The 24,987-nt window shown below is 46.8% G+C and overlaps 1 protein-coding gene across 3 annotated transcripts in view; it reads right to left on the bottom strand.

Annotated features, from left to right (window-relative positions):
• Positions 1-24,987, bottom strand: part of LOC116985617 (septin-9-like) — a 318,348-nt gene that overhangs the window by 43,928 nt on the left and 249,433 nt on the right. For all 3 annotated transcript variants that reach the window (XM_033040464.1, XM_033040466.1, XM_033040465.1), the window contains 2 exons: positions 15,130-15,258; positions 1,337-1,418 (listed from right to left, as the gene is read on the bottom strand). In XM_033040464.1, the coding sequence (XP_032896355.1) occupies positions 1,337-1,418; positions 15,130-15,258 (211 nt within the window). The remainder of the gene's footprint in view (positions 1-1,336; positions 1,419-15,129; positions 15,259-24,987) is intronic.

The raw sequence follows: 24,987 nt of genomic DNA, 5'->3' as shown, positions 1-24,987 counted from the left end.
TTACCCATTAACACTAGCTCCATGTTATCCCCCTTCCGCATCCACTCACATACAGTAGGGGCATTGTGCCAATACCAATGAACAGACAGACCCGCGTGCCTTTGGGATGTAGTAGGAATCCGGAGCGTCCGGTGGAAACCCGCGCGGTCACACGGAGAACGTGCAAATTCCGCATTGAAAGCTTCTGAGGTCAGGATTGAACCCCTGTTGCTGGCAGGGTGAGGCAGTAGCTCTACCAGCTGCGCCACTGTGCAGGGCGTAACTTTGGGGCGAGACAAAGTTTAAATGAGAAATCCGGGTTAAGTTTGTTTTTTTACAGAGAGTGGTGGGCGCCTGGAAAGCACTGCCTGGGGGTGGTGGTGGAGGCAGATACAACAGAGGAATCCAAGGCCTTTAGACAGGCTCATGGTTATGCAGGGAATGGAGGGATAGAGATGGCATGTGAGCAGAGGAGATCAATTTAACTTGGCTTCAACTTGGATATTGTGTGCTCTGTTCCTGAGCTGTACTGTTCCATGTTCTATGAGCTATCCTATTTATGATGATGTTCGTGCATTGCATTTAGGTGAAGTGTTCTTTGATCCAGACCCAAGAACTGAGTGATGAAGAGCCAGTGATATATTTCCATGACAGAATGGCATGTGATGGAGGTGACCTTCCCAAACTCCTGTCTCCCTGTTCTTCGTGCTCCATCAATCAATCAGATTTATTCATCACATACACAATAAAGTGCAGTGAAATGAACTTGCCAACAGCGGTACAATAAAAAAGAACACACAATACACAATAAAAATGTAACACACACATCCACCACGGCATTCTTCACGGTGGTGGAAGGCACAAAGTATAGTCAGTCCTCCTCCATTTTCCGTCGTGGTCAGAGCCATAACCTCCACAGTCGCCGCTGCGGGCGGCCAGATGACAGGCCCTCTCGTCTGGAAGTTAAGTCCCGAATCGGTGCTTCGCTACCGGAGACCGTGGCTTCAGGATGAAGTAGGCCGCAGGCCGGCGGCCGGAGCTCTTCTCCAGGGATTCTCGGCAAGGGATCCCGCTCTGGATGGTAAGTAAGTCCCCGCCGCGCCCACGGCTAGAAGCTCTGCAGACCGCGGCTTCAAGGTGTTGTAGGCCGCGGGCCGGCGGGTCGGAGCTCTTCTCCTCCGGGGGTCCCCAACGAGGGATCCCAGGCATTCCCGTCCTTCCCCATCTTAAACATCCCTACCATTTGATGTTCATTTAATGGTGCAAACTGTTCAATCACCATTTTGTAATCAAACACTGAACAATACTTGAATATGCAACTCAACACACTGAACCCTGCAGGTAATCAATTACGCACCAGTTTTCATTGTTTATTTGATCACCGAATCCTGGCGTGTCAATAACTGTCAAATTCATCTTTACTCCTTTTTCTTCAATAACTAGAAGACACAAAAAAAAGCATCATGATTAAACTTATGGAGTAGAGAGCTCGGTCAAGGAGAGCAGCAATTGTGTTATTGTTTACAGTAAATGCAATCATACATAAAATATTACCTAAAAAAGTCAGCCCTGACCAAGCACAGGCTGCCAGACCCGCTGAGTTACTCCAGCACTTTATTGAAGAAAGTCTAAAGAAGGGTCCTGACCTGAAACATCATCTGTGTGTGTCCTCCAGAGATGCTGCCTGACATGCTGAGTTACAGGAGAGTCTGAAGAAGGATCCCAACCTAAAACGTTGCCTATTCATTTCTCCAGAGATGTTGCCTGACCCGCTGAGTTACACTAGCACTGTGTTTTACTCAAGAGACTCTGAAAAAGGGTCCCAACGAAAACATCGCCAGCCTTGTCCTCTAAAGATGCTGCCTGACCCGCATCTGCAGTTCCTTGTGTCTCAAAGCTATCTCAGCTGTCTGACTCTGAAACTCAACTCACTTAAGTCAACAGACACTCATACTTGTCAATAGCAAGGATCTGTCATCAGGCTGCACTTTGTTCAGCTCTCATGCAATGCATCCTAGTTCCAAGCCTGGTGGTGTAAAGTGGAAGAGGCACTATTTCCTACCCAGGTATCTGTGGCTTCGGAGCTGAGTTATGGTCAACTTAGAGGCAGCTCTGTCTCATAGAAAATAGGCAGAGTGGGCCATTCGGCCATTCGAGCCAGCACCGCCATTCAATATGATCATGGCTGATCATCCAAAATCAGTACCCCGTTCCTGCTTTCTCCCCATATCCCCTGATTCCGTTAGCCCTAAGAGCTATATTTAACTCTCTCTTGAATACATCCAGTGAATTGGCCTCCGCTGCCTTCTGTGGCAGAGAATTCCACAGATTCACAACTCTCTGGGTGAAGAAGTTTTTTCTCATCTCAGTCCAAAATGGCCTACCCATTATTCTTAAACTGTGACCCCTGGTTCTGTACTGCCCCCAACATCGGGAACATTTTTCTTGGTGCTCCTCAGCCTGGTGGTGGGACCACACTCCATAGAAACTCAGTTGGTTGCAGTACCAGTGCGACCAAGAGTTGGTGGGAAGCTGGAGGAGAGGCCACGTGGTGTTGTTGGAGCTGACAATGTGTAGGCTCTTGGCCTGGAACTGAGCCTGGAACTCTGTTCCCCCGCGCCCCCACTACAATCAGTCTGGAGAGGTCCCGATCCGGGGCTTCACCTGTCCATTTTAGTTTAATGATGTATACACCAGGGTACAATAAAAATTCCTATCTTACATGAGGCTTGCAGCGTAAACTATATACGTATAGCAATGATAAATACAACAAAACCAATACAACTCAGATGTGCTCAGTGGCACATCTGGTAGAGGTGCTGCATCACAGTGGCAGAGACCCAGGTTCCATCGAGACCTCGGGTGCTGTCTGTGTGGAGTTTGCATGTTCTCCCTGTGACCTTGTGGAGTTCCACTCCTGCTCCAACTTTTTCTGCACATCCCAAAGACGTCCAGGTCGGTAGGTTAATTGGCCTCTGTAAATTACCCCCAGTATGTAACGATTAGGTGTGAAAGTGGGATAACGTAGTACTAGTGTGAACGGGTGATCAATGCTCGGTGTGGACTCAGCGAACTGAAGGTCCTGTTTCTACGCTGTATCTTTCAATCAATCAACTCAAACCATCAACAAGTGAGTGTACAACAGCAGGAAGGTGAATGATTTAGCCTTTAGACTTCAGTGATACAGTTCGGAAACATGCCCTTCGGCCCACTGAGTCCACGGCAACCATTGATCATCCTATACAGTAGAGACAGTTCAAAATTGTTTGCCATAGCCAATTAACCTGCAAACCTGCACGCCTTTGGAATGTGGGAAGAAACCGGAGCACCCGGAGGAAACCCATGGGGTCACAGGGAGAACGTACAAACTCCTGAAGTTTAATTTAGTTTACAGCGTGAAAACAGGCCCTTCGGCTCCCCAAGCCCGCACCGACCAACAATCACCCGTACACTAGTTCTATGTTATCACAGTTTTGCATCCTACACACTAGGGATAATTTTATTGGAGCCAATTAACCTACAAACCTGCACATCTTTGGAATATGAGTAGAAAGCGGGGCATCCGGAGGAAACCCACGTTTCCGTACAGACAGCACACGGAGTAAAGGCTCGAACCCGGGTCTGTGGCTCTGTAAGGCAGCAACTCTACCGTCCCACCACTGTGCTACTGTGGTGTACTGTACTGCAGTACCTATGACTGACATGTATGGGCTCAGTATTGTACAACACGTCAGAAAGCCAATGAGGATTATACAGAAGCACAAAATTAGCACAAAATAAAAGTTTGTAAAGTTTATCTGCACTATTTAATTTTTGCACATTGGGCTGGCCATTGTTGACAGAAGTGGATCTCGAGAGACACAAGAAACTGCAGATGCAGGAACCTTGAGCAAACAATGAAGTGCTGGAGGAACTAAATGCAGCATCCTTGGAGGGAAATGGGTGGAAGACATTTTGTGACCCTTCTTCAAACTGACTGATTTCATGATAGATGTATATAAATGTATGAAAGGCATTGATAGGGTCGACGGTCAGAACCTTTTTCCTGAGGGTAGAAATATCTAACACTAGTGTGTATAGCTATAAGGTGAAAGGGGGAAAGTTTAATGGAGATGTGCAGAGCAAGTTTTTTTTTACACAGAGAGCGGTGGGGGCCTGGAACGCTTTGCCAGGGGTAGTGGTGGAGGCAGATAAGATAGTGGTGTTTAACATGCTTTCAGATAGGCACATGGAAGTGCAGAGAATAGAGGGATATGGACCATGTACAGGCAGATGACATCAGTTTAACTTGGCATCGAGTTCGGCACAGACACAGTGGACCGTCGATCACGCGTACCAACCTCCCCACCATCGGAGGGATTTACGGGAATCGCTGACTCAAAAAGGCAGCAAGCATCACCAGAGACCCACACCACCCTGGCCACGCTCTCATTTCACTCCTGCCATCAGAAAGAAGATAAAGGAGCCTTTTTGGTTCTTTGGTTTTGGCTTTTTGCACTATTATTGTTTGTTTGTTTATTTATGTACATGTGTGCGTGTATATGTGTGTATAAATATGTGTGTATATGTATTTGTGTAAATGTGTGTGTATATGTGTGTGTGTATGTGTGCGTGCGTGTGTGTGCATATATGTGTGTGTGTGTATGTGTGTGTGTGTGCACGTGTATGTGTCTGTGTGTATATATGTATGTGTAGGTGTATGTGTGTGTGTGTGTATGTGTATATATGTGTATGTGTGTGTATGTATGTGTGTGTATATATGTGTGGCTGTATGTGTGTGTGTGTGCGTGTATGTGTGCGTGTATGTGTGTGTGTGTATATATATGTGTGTGTGTATGTATGTGTGTGTGTGTGTGTGTGTGTGTGTGTGTGTGTGTGTGTGTGTGTGTGTGTGTGTGTGTGTGTGTGTGTGTGCATGTGTGTGTGTGTGTAGATTTTTATCATTGATTATATTATTCACAGAATACTATGTTTACATATTCTGTTGTGCTGCTGCAAGTAAGAATTTCATTGTTCTATTTGGGACATATGACAATAAAACGCTCTTGACTTTTGACCTTAGGGCCTGTTCCTGAAGATAGACACAAAATGCTGGAGTAACTCAGCATCTCTGGAGAGGAGGAATGGGTGATGTTTTGGGTCGAGGCCCTTCTTCAGACAAAGTCAGGGGAGAGGGAAACGAGATGTTCCTGTGCTGTACAGTTCTACGTTCTAACCAAATCTAGTTCAGCTTTAACTGTCTTGCTGCAGAGCCACCTAGCAAGACCTCAGCAATCCTCCTGATGTAAATATCTCTCTGACCCAGGAATGAGTGTTACCGCTGTGAACAAAGTGTCTTGATCATCTAGCTTCATTTTGGTTGTGGCCAGCGCATTGAACTAAAGCTGTCTATTATTCTGGTTTCTGTTGAGTGCTGACAGATCACAACAGTGGAAAAAACGCTTGTGAATTCTGGCTTCAGTCTTTTTGAGGACAAGGGTCACACTAACGGAAATGAATATTCCACTGCTCTTCGACAACTATTGTTCGGAATAGTTATCGTTAAGTACAAAAGGGATATCTGCTCCCTCAAATATATCACTCAGCCATTTGTCACTGTGTTGGTGGAATGATTTACATTCACTGGTCTAAGAGGCAACTATAAACTAACCGGCCATTTGCTACTTCAAGTTTTTAAAAGGAAGGTTCAGGCATCTTGTCAGAGTCAAATGAGTCATACTGCAGCAAAATCAAAACTAGCCATGATTTATTTGTGGAAATGAAAATCTTTGCAGATTTAATATCTGTTGTTTGCCCAAGTTAACGCAACATGAATTATGCTTTTGTTTCATAACAATTCAAGCAGACTTTATCTGCACTGATCACATTTTCTTTTGAACAATCAGGTAACTGATTAGGAAGTTTATATTACGGTTTCACTGAAGTTTTATAAATTAATGACATAATTACACACAATAAGAAAAGACGGATTTTGTAGGTCGCTTTTGATTGATTGATTGAAAGATTGAACGATTGAAAGATGCAGCATGGAAGCAGGCCCTTCGGCCCACCGAGTCCATGCCAACCACTGATAACCCATTCTCACTAATTCTATGTTATCCCACTTTCTCAGCCACTGTCGACACGCGAGGGGCATTTTACAGAGGCCAATTAACCTACAAACATACATGCCTTTGGGATGTGGGAGGAAATCCATGCGGTCACAGGGAGAGTGTGCAAACTCCACACAGGCAGCGCCGGAGGTCAGGATCGAACTGTGTCTCTGGCACATGGGGGCAGCATCTCTACCAGCTGTGCCACTGTGCTCTCGGCTTTGAGTACTTACTAGCCTACTGGCAACTAACTGTTGGACCACGTTGATGGACTGAGCAGAAGCCTGCAGGATGGCACGGTGGAGCAGCGGTAGAGTTGCTACCTTACAACCCCAGAGGTCTGGGTTCGATCCTGACTCCTGGGGCTGTCAGTACGGAGTTTGCACGTTCTCCCTGTGACCGCATAGGTTTTCTCCAGCTTCCTCCCACATTCCAAAGGCATCCAGGTTTGTCGGCTAACTGGCTTCAGTAAACCAAATTTGTAAATTGTCCCTGGTGTGTAGGATGTAAGGGGTGATCGCTGGTTGGCGCAGACTCGGTGGGCCGAAGGGCCTGTTTCCACGCTGCTTCTCTAAAGCCTAAAGTAAAGTTGCAATTATGGTTACTCTTCCAATCTGCAGAAAAAGATTCAGCATGGTCACGATGGGCTGAAGGGCCTGTTTCCACGCTGCTTCTCTAAAGCCTAAAGTAAAGTTGCAATTATGGTTACTCTTCCAATCTGCAGAAAAAGATTCAGCATGGTCACGATGGGCTGAAGGGCCTGTTCCTGCGCTATACTCTAGTCTTTACGATTTATAATCGAGAGAATTCCATTAAGATAGTCAGCCATCCTGCAATTAAGTTCAAAAGTTCTCTGTACACACCGACTTACATTACCGCAGAGGCACTTTGAAGATCGAGGACATTTATTCTCTTACTTTACAAGCCAATACTTGCCAAGATGAAGGCGCTATTACAGAAGCATGTCAAGGACGATCTGAAATCACCTATCCAGCAGTTAGAACACGGGATAACTTTCTTGACAATAACTTTAAAGCAATATTTGCAAAAGGGTCTCGAATCCATAAATAAATTTGACTCCTAGCCTCACCACCCAGTAGTCAAACACAGAGAGCTTTGTACAATGCAAGGGTTCACACCCTCTCTCCCTACAGTGGAGATGCATCAATGTGAAAGGCTTGTGTAGATATCCACCGACTCTGCAGGCTGGCGCCACTGAACCAACATAAACGAAGAGGTGGCCTTATCTCTGGAGTCAGTTATGGTTTCACAGCTTTCCGCTCGATGCGAGGCATGTGTAAGCTTGCACCTTGCTAACTTCTCCACTGTGTGAGAGGGAAGCTCTGTGCTCCGATCCGATCGGCAGCCGTGTGGACATCCAGCTCACCCTTCAACTGTACATTCGGTGCACAAACCCCTGCATGTGTTTCCCCCACATCTACTTGAAGCCTGCAGCAGGGAGAGTAGTTCATACTCACTAATCCAGATAACTCATGGTAAATCTCTTCTGCACCCTCTCCTAAGTCTCCACATCTTCCCTATAATGGGGCGACCAGAACTACACACAATGACCAGAGCTACACACAATGACCAGAACTACACACAATGACCAGAACTACACACAATGACCAGAGCTACACACAATGACCAGAGCTACACACAATGACCAGAGCTACACACAATGACCAGAGCTACACACAATGACCAGAGCTACACACAATGACCAGAGCTACACACATGACTAGAGATGGACACAATTTATAAACAAATATGAATTGGCTTTAACCGGCTCAGTGCCAACCCCGGGTATTCTTGGGTCATGGCCAATAGTGAATAAATCAACTTGGCATTGAACAGGTCAATCTAAATAAATGGCAGAACTTGTTCAACAGAGCAAAGTGCCTCAAATGACCAGATGATCTCCTCTGTACCTAAGTTTCTGAGGAATTATCTGCCTTCATGATGCTTTTTCAGTTTTACTGACATTATGAAGTAGGATCAGCCTGGGAATTGGTTTATAATTAATTGATAAGCATTTTAAACTTTGATTATTTATTTTTTGTTCAGTTCAGAGATACAGTACAGAAACAGACCCTTCAGCCCACCGAGTCCGCACCGACCAGCGGTCCCCGCACACTAACACTATCCTACACACACTAGGGAAAATTTACAATGTTACCAAGCCATTAGCCTACAAACCTGCACATCTTTGGAGTGTGGGAGAAAGCCCACTTGGTCACGGGAAGAAAGTACAATTTGCGTACAGGCAGCACCCATAGTCAGGATCGAACGCGGGTCTCTGGCGCTGTAAGGCAGCAACTCTGCTCCTGCGCCACCGTGCCAAACCTTGTTCTGTTCATAAATTGTGTGCAGCTCTGGGCATTTGGGTGCTGATGTGGTCGCCCCCTTTACAGGAAGCATGAGTGGACTTTGGAGAAGATGCAGAGGAGGTTAACCAGAATGCTGCCTGGATTAGAGGATATTAGCTGTAAGGAGCAGCTGGACAAAGTTGGGCACAGGAACTAGCGTAACGTTTAAGAAATATTTAGACACCGACATGGATAGGACAGGTTTAGAGGGTTATGGGCCAAATGCAGGCAGGTGGGACTAGTGTAGATGGGGCATGTTGGTTGGCGTGGGCAAGTTGGGCTGAAAGGCCTGTTTCCATGCTGTATGACTCTATGACTAAAATGGAATAATTTTTCTTGGAGTGTGAGAGGCTGAGGAGAGACCTGATAGAAACATACAAACCTATGAGAGGCATTGATAAGGAATCTTTCTCCCAGGGTGGAAATGCCCAAAACCTAGCATGAAGGAGAGAGGGACATAGTTTAAAGATGTGTATGCAACTTTCTTCTTATTTTTATGATACACAGTGTGTGTGGGGGAGAACTGAAATGTCCTGCCAAGAGTCACGGAGGAGGCAGATACGATAGTAGCATTGACTTGATGGGCCAAATGGCTGCACACTGTCCCTTGACTACCCCTTGATTCCACGGCTAAAAAGACGGCAGTTTTTTTTCTCAGTTCCCCACAAAGATATTCCACATAGTTTCGAAATAGCTTCAAGAGCTCAGGTAGCTCAAGATTAGAATCTCAATGCCCTCAGGATACAATGTGCGCTGAGATTAAATAAATGGATTAGAGTTAAAGGCTCCACTGAGATTTGAACCTCTGACACGTGGTCATGGCAGTGTGCTTGCCTAATTTCATTGTCACAGCAGTCTCACTTCATTAGCATTAGCGCAAGTAATGGTAGGATTACAAATTACCAATCGTTTGCCCGCGGCTGCAAACATTTATTTAGTGATAATCATATTTAATTTCCTTTCTTTTACTATTTATTTTATGGCTGAAGTTCAAGGGAAAAACCGTAGACATTAGAAAACCCTGGGAAAGGGAAAATAAAGAGCATGGAATCAAAGTGCCTTTAATGCCACCGTATGAGAAGAGATTTAATGGAGGGACTTTAAACTGAGTGACTGTAAAGGGCCTATCCCACTTAGGTGACTCATTAGGCGACTGCCAGGGACTAGTTTTAATGGAATTCACCTAGGACACCTGGCGACAACCTACGTCAGCAAAAATTGTCGCCAATGTCGCCGACATTTTTCACCATGTTGAAAATTTTGCGGCAGTCGCCCAAAAAAATTGCCTAAGTGGGACAGGCCCTTAAGTATATACAATGAGTTGCAGATGCTGGTGCACAAAAAAGGACACCGAGTGCTGGAGTAACTCAGCGTTAGCAGTATCTCTGGAGAACATGGATAGGTGACGTTTTCATAACTTTATAAGGCACATGATCTGAATTAGGATATTCGGCCCATCGAGTCTGCTCCGCCATTGGATCATGGCTGATCTACTTTCCCCTCTCAACCCCATTCTTCTGTCGTCTCCCCGAAACCTTTGACACCCTTACTTACTCAATAACCTATCAATCTCCCATTTAAAATGACTTGGTCTCCACTGCCATCTTTACTCCGTACAGACAGCACCCATGGTCAGGACTGAACCTGGGTCTCTGGCGCTATAAGGCAGCAACTCTATCACTAGGCCACCCTGCAGACTACTGCACAGACCATTAACAAGGTCCAACAGTTGCTAGTGGAAGTTAGTACTCAAAGCCTAGAGTACAGTGGTGCAAGCTGGTTGAGCTGTTGCCTCACAACATCAGAAACCCAGATTCGATCCTAATCTCATGTGCTGTCTGTGTGGAGTTTGCATGTTCTCCCCTGTGACCACAAATGCTTCTTTCGTGTGCTCTGGTTTCAATGGTTCAATGGTACCTCAATGTACCTAAGAAACATCCTCTCCACATCCACTCTATCTAAGCCATTTCACTATTAGGTAAGTTTTAATGAGGTCCCCCCCTCACCCTTCTAACCTCCGGCGGGTACAGGCCCATTGCCTTGAAATGCTCATCGTACGTGAACCCAATCATCCCTGGGATCATTCTTGCAAACCTGCTCTGCTCTGGACCCTGCCCAACTCCAGCACTTCCTTCCTCAGATACGCGTGCTGGAGGTCGGTCGAGGGCGCGCCGCCGAGAGAACAAAGAGCGACCTGGCGCGAGGGAGGGGGGAGCGCAGGGAGAACAAGAGGGACTTGGCATGAGGGGCCGCTGGGAACAAAGAGGGGCCATTGGGACTACATTGCAACTGTGTGCGCCCTATACGTGGCAACTCTTTGCACACTTTGTGTACGGTACACAAAACAAAGGATTGCACGGTGGCATGTCACGTGATAATGAAGTAGAGTATCAGTGTGGGGCCTCAAACTGTTCACCGTACCCCCAATACAGTCTGACCAGTGCCTGATAGAGCCTTGAGAAACTAAAACCATTCATGGGTTTGATCACCTTCAGAATTTGACTTGTTGCTCGTGCTTGCCAAAGAACACAAGTTGCTGAGTGATCCGCATGGACCGGACAGGGATTGTAAACTGAGCTGTATAAACACTCAGATAGCACCGTCTACAACTGGCAACATCTGTCCGTGATGAAGGACAAGAGGCTTGGGGCAGTCTGTTCTGCACTTGTGCCTGAGGAGCTGACAAATGCCTACATGTTAACACGGGCATTTCCTTAAGCACACAATGGTAGGGCGGCATGGTGGCGCTGCGGTAGAGTAACTGCCTTACAACGCCAGAGACCCGGGTTCGATCCCGACTACCGGTGCTGTCTGTACAGAGTTTGTACTTTCTCCGGGATCTTCGGTTTCCTCCCACTCTCCAAAGGTTTGTATCTTAAATTAAAAAGGGGCTTGTATACTTGGCATAAGTGTAAATTGTCCCTAGTGTGTGTAGGATAGTGTTAATGTGCATGGATCGCTGGTTGGCACGGACTTGGTGGGCCGAAGGGCCTGTTTCCACGTTGTATCTCTAAATTAAACTGAAGGAAACTAAACAATGCCGGTCAGCTTGGATATCACGAAGCATGAAGCTCATCTTAGCATCTCGCCTTTTGATTTGAGTGATTAAGTTAACACTAACGGCAGACAACAATGGCTGGGACTATTCACCGTGGGTAGACACAAAAAGCTAGTGTAACTCAGCGGGACAGGCAGCATCGCTGGAGAAAAGGAATTGGTGATGTTTCGGGTCGAGAATCTGCTTCTGACTAGTCAGGGGAAAGGGAAACGAGAGATAGAGCAAGTGATGTAGTGAGACATAGAACAAATGAATGAAAGATACGCAAAAAAGTAACAATGATATGACTTGGGTGGGGGAGGGATGGAGAGACAGGGAGTGCAGGGGTTACTTGAAGTTAGAGAATTCAATATTCACCGTAGAATGCTGCTGAATTGTGAGAAGTACACAGGTTTTGTAATGTGCCTTCTGGGAAAGATATCATCCCGAGCAGTGAAACCAAGCTGTTTTCTTGGAAGTTACAGTCATCTGCTTTCACAGTTATGGCAACGAGCCGCAGAAGAAACTGAAAGCCATGGACTGTTACGTTGTTAAGCTGGATAGAGAAGATTTATGAGGATGTTGCCAGGCCTCGAAGGCCTGAGATGCAGGGAGAAGTTGGGCAGGCTAGGACTTTATCTCTTGGAGCGCAGGAGAATGAGGGGCGATCTTAGAGGTGCCTAAGATCTTGAGGGCAATTGATAGGGTAAATGCACCAAGTCTTTTACCCAATGTTGGGGAAACAAGAACCAGAGGACATGGGTTTAAGATGAGAGGGGCAAGATTTAATAGAGATCTGAGGGGAAACATTTTCACACAAAGAATGGTGGGAGTATGGAAAGAGCCGCCAGAGGAGGTAGTTGAGGCAGGTACTATCATAACATTTAAAAGACATTTGGGCACATGGATAGGAAAGGTTTAGAAGGACATAGGCCAAACGTGGGCAGGTGAGACTAATGTAGATGGGGCATCTTGGTCAGAGTGAGCAGGTTGGGCCGAAGGGCCTGTTTCTGTGCTGTTTACAACTATGGAATGTTGTGCTAAGTGCAAGAAGAAGGGTCACCTATTCCTTTTCCCCAGAGATGCTGCCTGACCCGCTGAGATACGCCAGCACTTTGACTCTATCTTTGGTGTAAACCAGCATCTGCAGTTCCGTCCTGTGCAAGAATTCTTTCCTAACGTTACTTAAAAACCTAGACACTGTCCAGGACAAGTGAAAAGAGATGGTCACAGTCACAGTTTTAGATAGGAATGTGGATATGCAGGGAATGGAGGGATATGAATCACATGCAGGGACTGTGGATTAGACAATAGACAATAGACAATGGGTGCAGGAATAGGTCATTAGGCCCTTTGAGCCAGCCAGATTCAATGTGATCATGGCTGATCATCCCCAATCAGTACCCCGTTCCTGCCTTCTCCCCATATCCCCTGTCTCCGCTATCTTTAAGATCCCTATCTAGCTCTCTCTTGAAAGTATCCAGAGAACCGGCCTCTGAGGCAGAGAATTTCACAGACTCAACACTCTCTGTGAGAAAAAGTGTTTCCTCGTCTCCGTTCTAAATGGTTTACCCCTTATTCTTAAACTGTGGCCCCTGGTTCTGGACTCCCCCAACATCGGGAACATGTTTCCTGCCTCTAGCGTGTCCAAACCCTTAACAATCTTATATGTTTCAATAACAACACCTCTCATCCTTCTAAACTCCAGAGTGTACAAGCCCAGCCGCTCCATTCTCTCAGCATATGACAGTCCTGCCATCCCGGGAATTAACCTTGTAAACCTACGCTGCACTCCCTCAATAGCAAGAATGTCCTTCCTCGAATTAGATTAGTTTAGCTCGGCATCATGTCCTCCCCCACAACCACTCTACTCTCAATGTTCTCATCTGGTCTTTGATCCTCGCCATGTCTACGTCTCACCCTCCCACCTTGTGAACTAATTCTGGCGTCATTTGTAGCATGAGATCTGGGCACGGGCTGTGGATCTAGACCCTACCCCAGCGATGATGCTGAAAGCAGTGGGAAGAGGGGCATCTAGTGGCGGCGTTGCCTTGCAGCTGCGGCTCGCCTGCAGTCCATTTGTCTTTTCTTTTTTCGTTTTCTTTTGTCCCGTTTTTACAGTTTATTTCGGTTGATTTAGTTGTGTATGTGTGGGGGGGTGGGTGTAACATGATTTTTGACTCTTCCTTCGGGGGGGATGCGACCTTTCCTGCCGTATCCCCCGTCTCCGTGTCCGTCTGCGCTGAGGCCTATCGCGGAGCTGGCGGCCTCCAACTGCGACCGATCCTCGAGGCTCCGGAGGCAGAGCCAGGACTTACCAACGCGAGGCTGGCCGACTTCGGGTCTGTGGTTGCGGTGCGACCCAACTTCCGACCTGACTTTGGAGCCTCGGGGGCTCGGCCGCGGACCAGTGGACGACATCTTCGTGAGCTCACAGGTTGGTGACCTGTTTTTCCGGAGCTCCCGCAACTACAGCTGCTTCCGCTGAACTGGAGGGCGGCAGCTTCGACCGCCCTGGGCCGCGGAGTTTGAACCGGCCCGTTTGCGGAGCTCGGATTCAGCCGCAGGACTTGCACACCATCACCCGGCGGGTTCACAACATCGGAGGCTTGGATTGCCTCGGCGCAGAGGGAGAGCAAGGAGGGAAGAGACAATGCCTTTGGGACTTTAAACTGAGTTGAGTGTTTGTTTTGTTATTATTCTATGTTATGACTGCAGGCTAAACCATTTCGTTGCACTGAAAAGTGCAATGACAATAAAATTGAATCCAATCCAATCCAATCCAATCTCAGAGAAACTTTGGTTTAACAATGCAAATGGGGTTAAAATATACTCTGACAAATTAATACTTGGAAATGAAGCCACATTAAACATTCCAAGCTCTGTACTACTCCTTTCCTGAAACTCATTAATAAAAGGCTGCATATCAAAATAAGTTTTTAATTTGACACAGATGCAAATACATCCACACATCCAACTAGCCCGCTAATTAAATATTGACAGAAATTCCGTGCATCGCTTCAAAAGGAGTAAATAAAGGACCTCGACAGAGCAGTAAAATGGAAACACAAGCAATTGCAGATGATGGAATCTTGAATGAATGCAAAGTGCTGGAGTAACTCAGCGGGTCATGCGGCATCTGTGGAGGACAGGGATAGGCGACGTTTTGGGTCGGGACCCTTCTTCAGACAGATCGTAGTAGGGGGGAGAAAAATGGAAAAGGGGGGGGGGGGGGGGGTGTCCAATTGTAGAGCATGCTGAAATGGATACATCAAAACCGGCACCTCACATTTTACTCGTGTGTGTGATTTATGTTTTTAAAATAACCCGCTTGTTTGTTTAATACCCAAAACTTGATTTACTTGCTAATATTATTGGAATAAAGTGCTTAAATTTATTGCTGACAACATAGTCACATATAATTGTGCAGGAAGGAACTGCAGGTACTGGTTTAAACTGAAGATAGACACTAAAAGCTGGAGTAACTCAGCGGGACAGGCAGCATCTCTGGAGAGAGGGAATGGGTGACGTCTCGGGTCGAGGCCCTTCTTCAGATTGACTTTTGTATTACGTGCTGCGTTTCCAGCAGGTAAACCCCGTGAAAAGCCCGAGCTGCCCGGACCATCACAGTTCGGCTTCCAGTTCCACTCACCGTGACTAATAGCTTGAAGTTCCACCGTCCTGGGGATTCTCTCCACATAGTTGGGCGTGCACGACTTCCGGCTGACTTTCGACTTGAACAAGGTGTTGACCAAGGTCGACTTTCCGAGCCCACTTTCACCTGAGTGAGAAGAGAAAGGACACCTCAGCAAAGGCAGCGAGTCCATCTGTCTACAGAGCTCTCACAAGTCTATTTGTAGAAGTCAACACAAAGCAACAAGGAACCACTTCAGTGAAGCTGACCAAAAATGTGACTTAAAAACCATCAAATGTTTTCCCAATCATTTACAATCCAGTTTCTGGTTTACCAGAGTTCAGTGCAGTTTATAGGTACAGCATGGAAACAGGCCCTTCAGCCCACCAAGTGCACGTCAACCATCGATCACCCGTTCACACTTTCTCATCCACTCCCTACACACCAGGGACAATTTTACAGAGACCAATTAATCTACAAACCCACACGTTTATGGGATGTGGGAGGAAACTGGAGGAAACCCATAGAAAACCCACAGGGAAAACGTGCAAACTTCACACAGACAGCACCTGAGGTCATGATCGAACCCGGGTCTCGGGCGCTGTAAGGCAGCAACTCCCCCGCTGTGCAATGTGAAGCCCTGATTCTTTTGAATGATGGACCAAGCACAACTCCTAACTCCTTCTCTTACAACTTTAGCTCTTAGAACAAAAGGGGGTGGATTCAGTCACTCAGCCATCTATTGACATGAGGAATGATCGTACAGGGATGAGGAGGGTAGTGGGTAGTTGGCCTTCATAGAACTGGAGCCGAGTTCTACAGCCAATAAAACTCTCCCCCCCCACCCCCCCACCCCCCCCCCCACCCCCTCCCTTGCCTCATCTGGACTCGCACCTATTGTTCCCCTTTCACTTTCCCTGCCACCTACATTCCTTCCTCTAGCTTCACAATTCACAGCTCTTCAATCCTTTTATCTCACACCTTCTGTCTTTCCATCTCTGGCTTTGTCTAACAATCTGCCTATCAACCCCCCCCCCCCCCCCCCCTTGTATCCACCTAATAGTTAAGATACAAAAAGTGCTGGAATGATTTGGCAGGTCAGCCAACATCCCTGGAGAACATGGATAGGTGACGTAGTGTGTCCGAACCCTTCCCAACATCAATCAGTCTGAAGAACGGTCCCGGCACGAAACGCCACTCTCGATGTTCTCCAAGGATGTTGCTTGACTTGCTGAGTTACTCCAGCACGTCTATCTTTGGTATAAACCAACATCTGCAGTTCCTTGTTATTACCTTTAACCCTATTACCCGCCAGGCTTTGTCCTGCCCCTCCTTTCTCCCAGCTTTCTCCCCCCCCCCCCCCCCCCAATCACACACACTCAGTCTGAAGAAGGATCCCAACCCGAAACGTCACCTATCCATGTTCTCCAGAGATGCTGCCTGACCCGCTGAGTCACTACAGCCTTGTGTTGTGGCTTTATGGTTTTATGACTGTCGTTTTATCAGACCAATTGGTCATGGAACTAATAAATCTGCCGCCTGTAATTTGTGCAAAAACCTGTCACTCCACCTTTACTTAACCTCTGTCCAGCCCCCGACACCTCAATGTGATTTTATGTGCTGCCTGATGGACTCAGATACATCTTCCTGTTGAGACTCGAGTTGAAGTCCTTAGTTGCTGGCATTTAGTCCTCTTTTCACAACATTCCTTGCTGTCTCTCTCTCTCTCTCTCTCTGCCAATGGACTCCTGTAAACCCACCACCCATTACTTCCAGCAACTTAGGTTGAAAGATTGTGAACTGCAGTGTCAGCTTAACAGAAGCAGACAATAGGTTCACTGTGTTGATGGAATGGGAAGGCAGGCAGTGTCAGGAGCGGTAAATCATTTGCTGAACTGCCCGACACCTCTAATAGATTTGGATCGACACGGTGGCGCAGCGGCAGAGTTGCTGCCTCACAGCCCCAGGGACCCGGGTTCGATCCTGACTACGGGTGCTGTCTGTACGGAGTTTGTACGTCCTCACCGTTACCCGTGTGTGTTTCCTTCAGGTGCTCCGGTTTCCTCCCAATGTTCCAAAGACGAGCAGTTTTGTAGGTTAATTGGCTTCGGTAAAATCGTCCCTGTGTGTGTGGGATAGAACTAGTGAACAGGTGATCGCTGGCCGACGCTGACTCGATGGGCCGAAGGGTGTATCAACCGTATCTCTAAAACTAAACTAAACTCAATTTGGTCAGGGAAAGGTCAAAGCTCTAGCAGTGTTTTCAGTACACGGCAAGTATTGGATTGCGAGCTAGTGCTGGTCGCGTTACAGAGAAAACAATTGTGCTGCCAGGAAGAGCAGACCCAATACATGTCCTAACTTCCTGCGAGTCTTTACACATGCAGCAAGTGAGCAGTACCACTGCCACCAAAAACAGCCTGAGAAAGACAACTTCATCAATGGCAGCACATAAACATGGAGCATAGAACAGTACATCACAGGAATGGGGCCTTCAGCCCACCATGTTTGTGCCGAACTTGATGCTAAGTTAAACTGATCTCATCTGCCTGTACATGATCCACATCCTCCTATTCCCTGCACTTCCATGTGCCCGCCTAAAAGCCTCTTAAACTTCACTATCGTATCTGCCTCCACCACCACCCCTGGCAAGTGCGTTCCAGGCCCCCACCACTCTATTTGCCCCGCACAATTCCATTAAACTTTCCCCCTCTCATCTTATCGCTGGGCCCTCTAGCGTTGGACATTTCCACCCTGGGGACAAAAGTCTGACTTTTTACGTCAAACGTAATGCATTATTAAACACCGTTTATATGACTCAGCTCGGTGCACTAAAGAACATTACTATGTGTAGAACAGGTTACATTGTCAACCAGTTTACGGAAACTGCAATGAAACTGCTTGGCACAGTGCAATGGTGAAAGTGAACGTGTTGCACTGTGTTAGGGCAGGGTCTGCTGCCTAAACCAGCTCTAGCCCATCACCACATATTCAATAGAACACAAGCTGAAGCTTTCATAATAAAGGCCTAAGCACTGAACTACACCTGCTGATCATAGAAACAAGGAATGGCAGATGCTGGCTCGTGCACAAAAGGACACAGAGTGCTGGAGTAACTCAGCGGGTCAGGCCTCATCTCTGGAGAACATGTATTTACAGGTGATGTTTTCGGTTCGAGACTCTTCTTTACACTGGTTGACTAGTTCAGACTGATATTTTTTGTAAACATCTGATGACCTTGGAATTGAAGACAGCCTGTCCAGCACATACCAATGCCCATGTCTCAGCTAATTGGACATAGTGGCGATCAGATAAAAACAAGTTTAGATTTATACAGTATCTTTCACAACATCCATAAGCTAAATAGCCTAACAAATCTGTGGCAGTACAGTGATGCGGTGACAGAGTTGCTGCCTCGTAGTCTCAAAGACCTGGGTTTGATTTGTTTGTTGTTTTTATGTGTATGCATGCAGGCATGTTTGTGCGTGTGTATATGTATTCACATGTGTGTGTGTGTGTGTGTGTGTATGTATAATATATGTGTGTGTATCTATATATATGTATATATAAATATGCACACACTGAACCTTTTTTTGTTTATCTTATTGTTTACAGAGTACTATGTTTACATATTCTGTAGTGCTGCTGTACGTAGGAATGTCATTGCTTCTGTCTGGGTCAGATGACAATAAAACACTCCAGAGGCAATTTACAGAGGCCAATTAACCCACAAACCCGCACGTCTCCGGGTGCGAAGAAGGTTATCTGAGATTATAAGAGGATTTAGATCAGGGATTCCCAACCTTTTGCGTCCCGTTTACCTCAGGCAACTGCAATAGCACATAACAATGTTTTTTTCACTTATTTATGAACAACTAATGATGAACAGAAAGTAGACAAAAATGCTGGAGAAACTCAGCGGGTGAGGCAGCATCTATGGAGTCTGAAGAAGGGTTTCGGCCCGAAACGTTGACTATTTCCTTCGCTCCATAGATGCTGAGTTTCTCCAGCATTTTTGTCTACCTTCGATTTTCCAGCATCTGCAGTTTCTTCTTAAACTTAATGATGAACAGTTACCGGAACCAAACGCAGTCAGTCAATGAGATAAAATATGTATAAATCCAGAATCAACAAATTTACCCCCTGGGTAGATGAAATTTGCCCCTGGGGGTAACTTTACCCCAGGTAGGAAAACCTTGATTTAGATGAACTGGGGAAGTGGATCAAGAAAAATGGCAGCTGGAATTTAACTCAGATAAGCGCAAGGTGCTGCATTTTGTTACGATGAAACAAGGAAATGCTTACACTGTAGAGTAGGGCCCTGGAGTGTGTTCCAGTACAGAGGGACCTAGGAATACACGTAGACACAAAATGACAGTCTGAAGAAGGGTCTCGACCCGAAACGTCACGCATTCCTTCTCTCCAGAGATGCTGCTGTCCTGCAGAGTGAATCCAGCATTTTGTGTCTACCTTTGGTTTAAACCAGCATCTGTAGTTCCTTCCTACACAGGAATACAGATACATGGTTCCCTGAAAGTGGCAATAAAGGTAGATGGGGTGATGAAGAAGGCTTTTGGTGCACTTGCCTTCATGGGTCAGGGCAACGAGTACAGATGTTGGGACATTATGCTACAATTGTACAAGTTGTAGGTAGGACCACACTTGCAGTTCTGGCTGCCCAGTTATAAGAAGGATATTATTAAGCTGGAGAGGCTACAGGAAAGATTCACAAGGATATTATCAGGACCGGAGGCCTTGAATTATAAGGAGGAATGCATTGTTGGCAGTTTTTCCATATGGTGTAGGAAGTTGAAGGTTGATCTTGTAGAGATATATAATATTTGGGATATAGTCTTAGTTTTTAGTTTTAGAGATACAGCGCGGAAACAGGCCCTTCGGCCCACCGGGTCTGCACTGACCAGCGATCCCCGCACATTAACACTATTACAGACTCTAGGGATAATTTAAACATGCACCAAGCCAATTAACCTACAAACCTGTACGTTTTGGAGTGTGGGAGAAAACCGAAGATCTCGGAGAAAACCCATGCAGTCACGGGGTGAAAGTACAAACTCCGTACAGACAGCACCCGTAGTCGGGATCGAACCCGGGTTTCTGGCGCTGTAAACGGCAGCAACTCTGCTGCTGCGCCACCGTGCCGATAAGGTGAATCACCACAGTCTTGTCCCCAGATTAGGGAGTCAAAAAGGCATAGATTTATGGTGAGAGGGGAAAGATTTTAAAGGGAGATGAGAAACACCTTTTTCCACACAGAGGGTGATAGGTATGTGGAGCGAGCTGCCAGAACAAAGGGTAAAAGTGGCTACAACTGCAATGTTTAAAATACATTTAGACAGGTACAAGGATAGTAAATGTTATGGGCCAAATGCTGTTAGGTAGCATTAGGTAGGGATATGGGCCAAATGCTCTTGCAACTTTGTTTAGCATGGATAAGTTGGGTCAAACAGCCTGTTACCATGCTGTATACCACAATGACTCTATGTTTCAGCTGCAGGTGAAATTTAATTTTAGAGGTACAGCGTAGAAACAGGCCCTTCGGCCCACTGTGTCCACGGCCACCATCGATCCCACTAGCTCTATGTTATCCCACTTTCTCATCCATTCTCAACACACCAGGGGCCGCTTCCCACTTTATAGCCGCTTGCACTGCACATGCGCAGTACACAGTCCACGCTGCAAAGGCTACATTTCAGCTCCCCTTGAAATTGACGGCTTGAAGAAGCGTCGACGGCACATCAGCTGCACACACTTTCCCGTATTACATGTACTGCCCATGAAAGGCACGGAGAATTGTGCCTACCTAACAGATCGATCTCTTAGGTAGGCATAATTCTCCCGTGCCTTTACTATTTATATTTAATGATTATCATTTTATAATTTAGTCAGGGTAGGCAGTGCCTACCTTGCCTACCCTGATGGCATGTGCCCCTGGGACAGGTTTGGAGGGATATGGACCAAACGTGGACAGGTGGGACTAGTGTAGCTGGGGCGTGTTGGCCGGAGTGGACAAGTTGGGCTGAAGGGACTGTTTCCACACTGTATCACTCTGATTCAATTCATGGCGTCTTTGGGATGTGGGAGGAAACCCAAGCGGTCGCAGGGAGAACGTGCAAACTTAGCACAGATAGCACCCGAGGGCAGGATTGAACCCGTGCCTCTGGCGCTGAGAGGCAGAAGCTCTACCAGCTGCAGCACCGCGCCTCCCTAAGATTTGGCAGTGCAGCGTGGGACATGGTTACATGTTTAGAAATAGGATTGATCATTGAAAACCTGCAAAATAATCTTCCCTCTAATTTGAGCGGCAGTGTAGTTTTGCTGCCTCACAGCGCCAGAGACCCCAGTTCGATCCTGACTATGTGTGCTATCTGTACAGAGTTTGTACACTCTCCCTATGACCTCGTGGGTTTTCTCTGGGTGCTCTGGTTTCCTCCCACAATGCAAAGACGTGCGGGATTGTAGGTTAATTGGCTTCGGTACAAAATAGTAAATTGTCCCTGGTGCGCAGGGTATTGCTAGTGTACGGGGATCGCTGGTCGGCGCAGATTCGGTGGCACAAAGGGTCTGTTTCCGCTCTGTATCTCTATGTCTAACGCCTAAAGTAAAGCCTAATTTATATTTTCTGTGGAAGCATCCTCTATATAAATGCCTGCCTCTAATACCATGAGTACGCTGCCAAAGTAGTTCACTGGCTTTGAAACACTGTGGAATGTCATGAGGACACAAGAGCCACACATTTATCTTCTGTCCCCTGAAGCCAGAAATGTTTCTGGCTCAATATTGTTGAAGGTTTATCTTCCATGGACAGGTCAGGCAGGCCTGTCTTGCATCTTTTGTCGAGATGTTCACTGAGTTAGAGTCTGAGTCCTATCCACACACACAGTTTTCCCACAGACCGGGAGACAAAGGGCCAATTGTGCTCACACAAAGAAGCCGGCACATCTCCCCAACTTGTAATTAAGTTGCCAGCTTCAACCGTGTTTTCAGGCTAATCAAGAAAAAGTCAAGCAAAGCTTGCAATATGTTACGCAAACATCATCGAGATATGTGCGGGGAACGAGACCGCTCCTATTGTCGGCTGTAAGCTAAGAACACAAACACTGCCACACACAGCGTATGTTGAGGCACAGACAGAAACATCGTCAATGGGCCGTGAGACAAGAGACACAGGTTAAAGCCATCCTCACCTACACAACACTATATATGGGTCGAGACCCTTCCTCTGGACTGAAAGCATGAAGGTTAGATAACTAGTATGAAGAGATGAGGAGAAAGGAACTGCAGATGCTGGTTTACACCGAAGGTTTACACAAAAAGCTGGAGTAACTCAGCAGGTTAGGAAGCATCTCTGGAGGGAAGGAATGGGTGGCGTTTCAGGTCGAGACCCTTCTTTCAGACCAAAACGTCACTTATTCCATTTCTCCAGAGATGCTGCCTGACACGCTGAGTTGATCCAACATTTTGTGTCCATCTTCGGTGTAAACCAGAATCTGCAGTTCCTTCGTCTACTTCCTGAGGAAATCTGGCATGTCTCCAGTGATTCTTGCAAACTTCCACAGATGCACCAGTCTGTCGGGTTGTATCACATCTTGGTTTGGGAACAGCTCAAGCCAAGACCGCAAGAAACGGCAGAGAGTTGTGGATGTAGTTTAGTCCGTCACACAGACCAGACATCTCCCACCATTGTCTCCATCTACACTTCATGTTGCCTTGGGAAAGCAGCCGACAAGAACTAAAGAACTTCCCTACCACAGTCATTCCCTCTTCTCCCCACTCCCATGGGACAGAAGATACAGAAGATTGAGAGCGTGCTCCACCAGACTCGGGAATAGCTGCTTCCCCTCTGTTATCAGGCTTGTGAACAATCCTTCCGTAAGTTAAGGGCCTGTCCCACTTGGGCGTCATTTGCGCGTCACGCAGGTGGCGTGCGAGGATTTTGAACATCCCAAAATCCTGGGCGCCGCTCGCTACCGTGCGTCGCTGCATACGCCACCACGCCTCACCACGCACCATACAGGCCATGCGCACGTCGCGTCAACCAATTTTTAGGATGTTGCGTAAATGACGCCCAATTGGGACAGGCCCTAAAGGCTACGGTCCTGGATCTCTCAACCAGCCTCATTTCATGCATTGGACTTTACTAGATAGATAGATAGATAGATTAGATTAGATAGATTAATTGTCATTCAGGTATACACATAGACACAGTGCACATTGAACAAAATTTCGTTGCATTGACTTCAAATTAGCAGCAGAATATAACATAAATCAAGCGATCAGTAAAAGTGCTTAGTGTGTCCATAAAAGGTGCTTCATGTGCGTAGTTCTGTAAAATAGATATGTAGGAAAGTTTTTAAAAAGTGGCAATGTATAAGAAAGTTCTAGCATCGGTTTGATTGTGAGTTCAATAGTCTTATGAACTGTTGCAGAACCTGGTTGTCCTGCTCTTCATGCTGCGGTACCTCCTCCCAGAGTTCAGCAGTGTAAACAGTCCATATTGTGGGTGTGTGGGGGCTCTGGTAATGCCCTTAGCTCTTGTCAGACAGCGTTTGTAACCAATGTCCATTATGGAAGGAAGAGACGTCCCAATACTCTGGAACATTTGTGCTATAATGCTGAGAACTGCACTCTGCACTCTGCATCTTTCCCTTCACTCTATCTATGTACTTGAGATTGAACTAGTTGTATGCATGCAATGTATTATATTATTATTATTATTATTATTATTATATTGGATAGCATGCAAAACAAAGCTTTCCATTCTACCTCGGTACACTTGACAATAATAACCCCAAACCTTATATGATGTTTATAATGCAGCAAAATGTTTAAACCAAAGATAGACACAAAAAGTCAATCCCGCTGAGTTACTCCAGCTTTTTGTTTCTATCTTCAGTTTAAACCAACCTCTGCAGTTCCTTCCGACACAATCTCATTGACCGGCAGATTATGCCTTGAGGTGCCCCCACATGTCCCAATGTTCCAGAGTTCAGCAGGTCAGACAGCATCGCTGAAGAAAAGTAAAAGGTGACAACTATTAACATCTACAAACAAGTGGCCGCTGATGCTGGTTTAGAAATAAAGACACAAAGTGCCCGAGTAACAGCAGGTACTTTTCTCCAGAGATGCTGCCCGTCCCGCTGAGTTACCCCAGCTTTTTGTGTCTACCTTCAGTTTAAACCAGCATCTACAGTTCCTTCCTGCACACAATGTTTAAAGATGCTTCTCGTGAGCATCATCAACCAAAGACTGATACCGAGCCTTGTCGTGTAGATGACTAAAAGCTTGGTCAGAGGTCTAGAGTGATGGAGATAAGTATGGATACAGGCCCATTGAGTCCCCACTTACACTAATTCCACCTTAACCCTATTTTTGATTCTCCTCATCTCCTCCACCCCTTATATTCTACCACTCACTGTACTGCAGCCAATTAACCCACCAACCTGCACAGTTTTGGAATGTGGGCGGAAACCAGAGCACCTGGAGGAAACCCAGGCAGTCACAGGGAGAAACTTGCACCCTCTACCTGATGCAAGGATCGAGCCTAGATCTTTTGCTCTGTGAGGCAGTGGTAGCCTGGCCCGGCACAGCGCGCCCGCCCGCCGCGGACCCGCCCAAAGTGTAACCAGCCGTGCGGAGGGCCGGTAGCCAGACCGGCAGCGGGAGGGAATGCACGGCCTCGATGGTGGAGTGGGCCGCTGGAGGCCCTGCAGCAGCCTGGGGCTCGACTGGACCGGGCTCCGCTCTCAGAGGCCGAGCACGTGGACCCAACGCGGCCTGCAGCGGTGGAGGGCACCACGGCTACGCTTGGCCAGGCCAACTATGCAACATCACCAGGACAACGGGCCTTCATGGTCA

The sequence above is a fragment of the Amblyraja radiata genome, chromosome 22 (genome assembly GCF_010909765.2).
Source record: "Amblyraja radiata isolate CabotCenter1 chromosome 22, sAmbRad1.1.pri, whole genome shotgun sequence".
Classification (NCBI taxonomy): Eukaryota; Metazoa; Chordata; class Chondrichthyes; order Rajiformes; family Rajidae; genus Amblyraja; species Amblyraja radiata.
The sequence above is the reverse complement of the archived record's forward strand: the minus strand, read 5'-3'. Positions and strand labels throughout refer to the sequence as shown.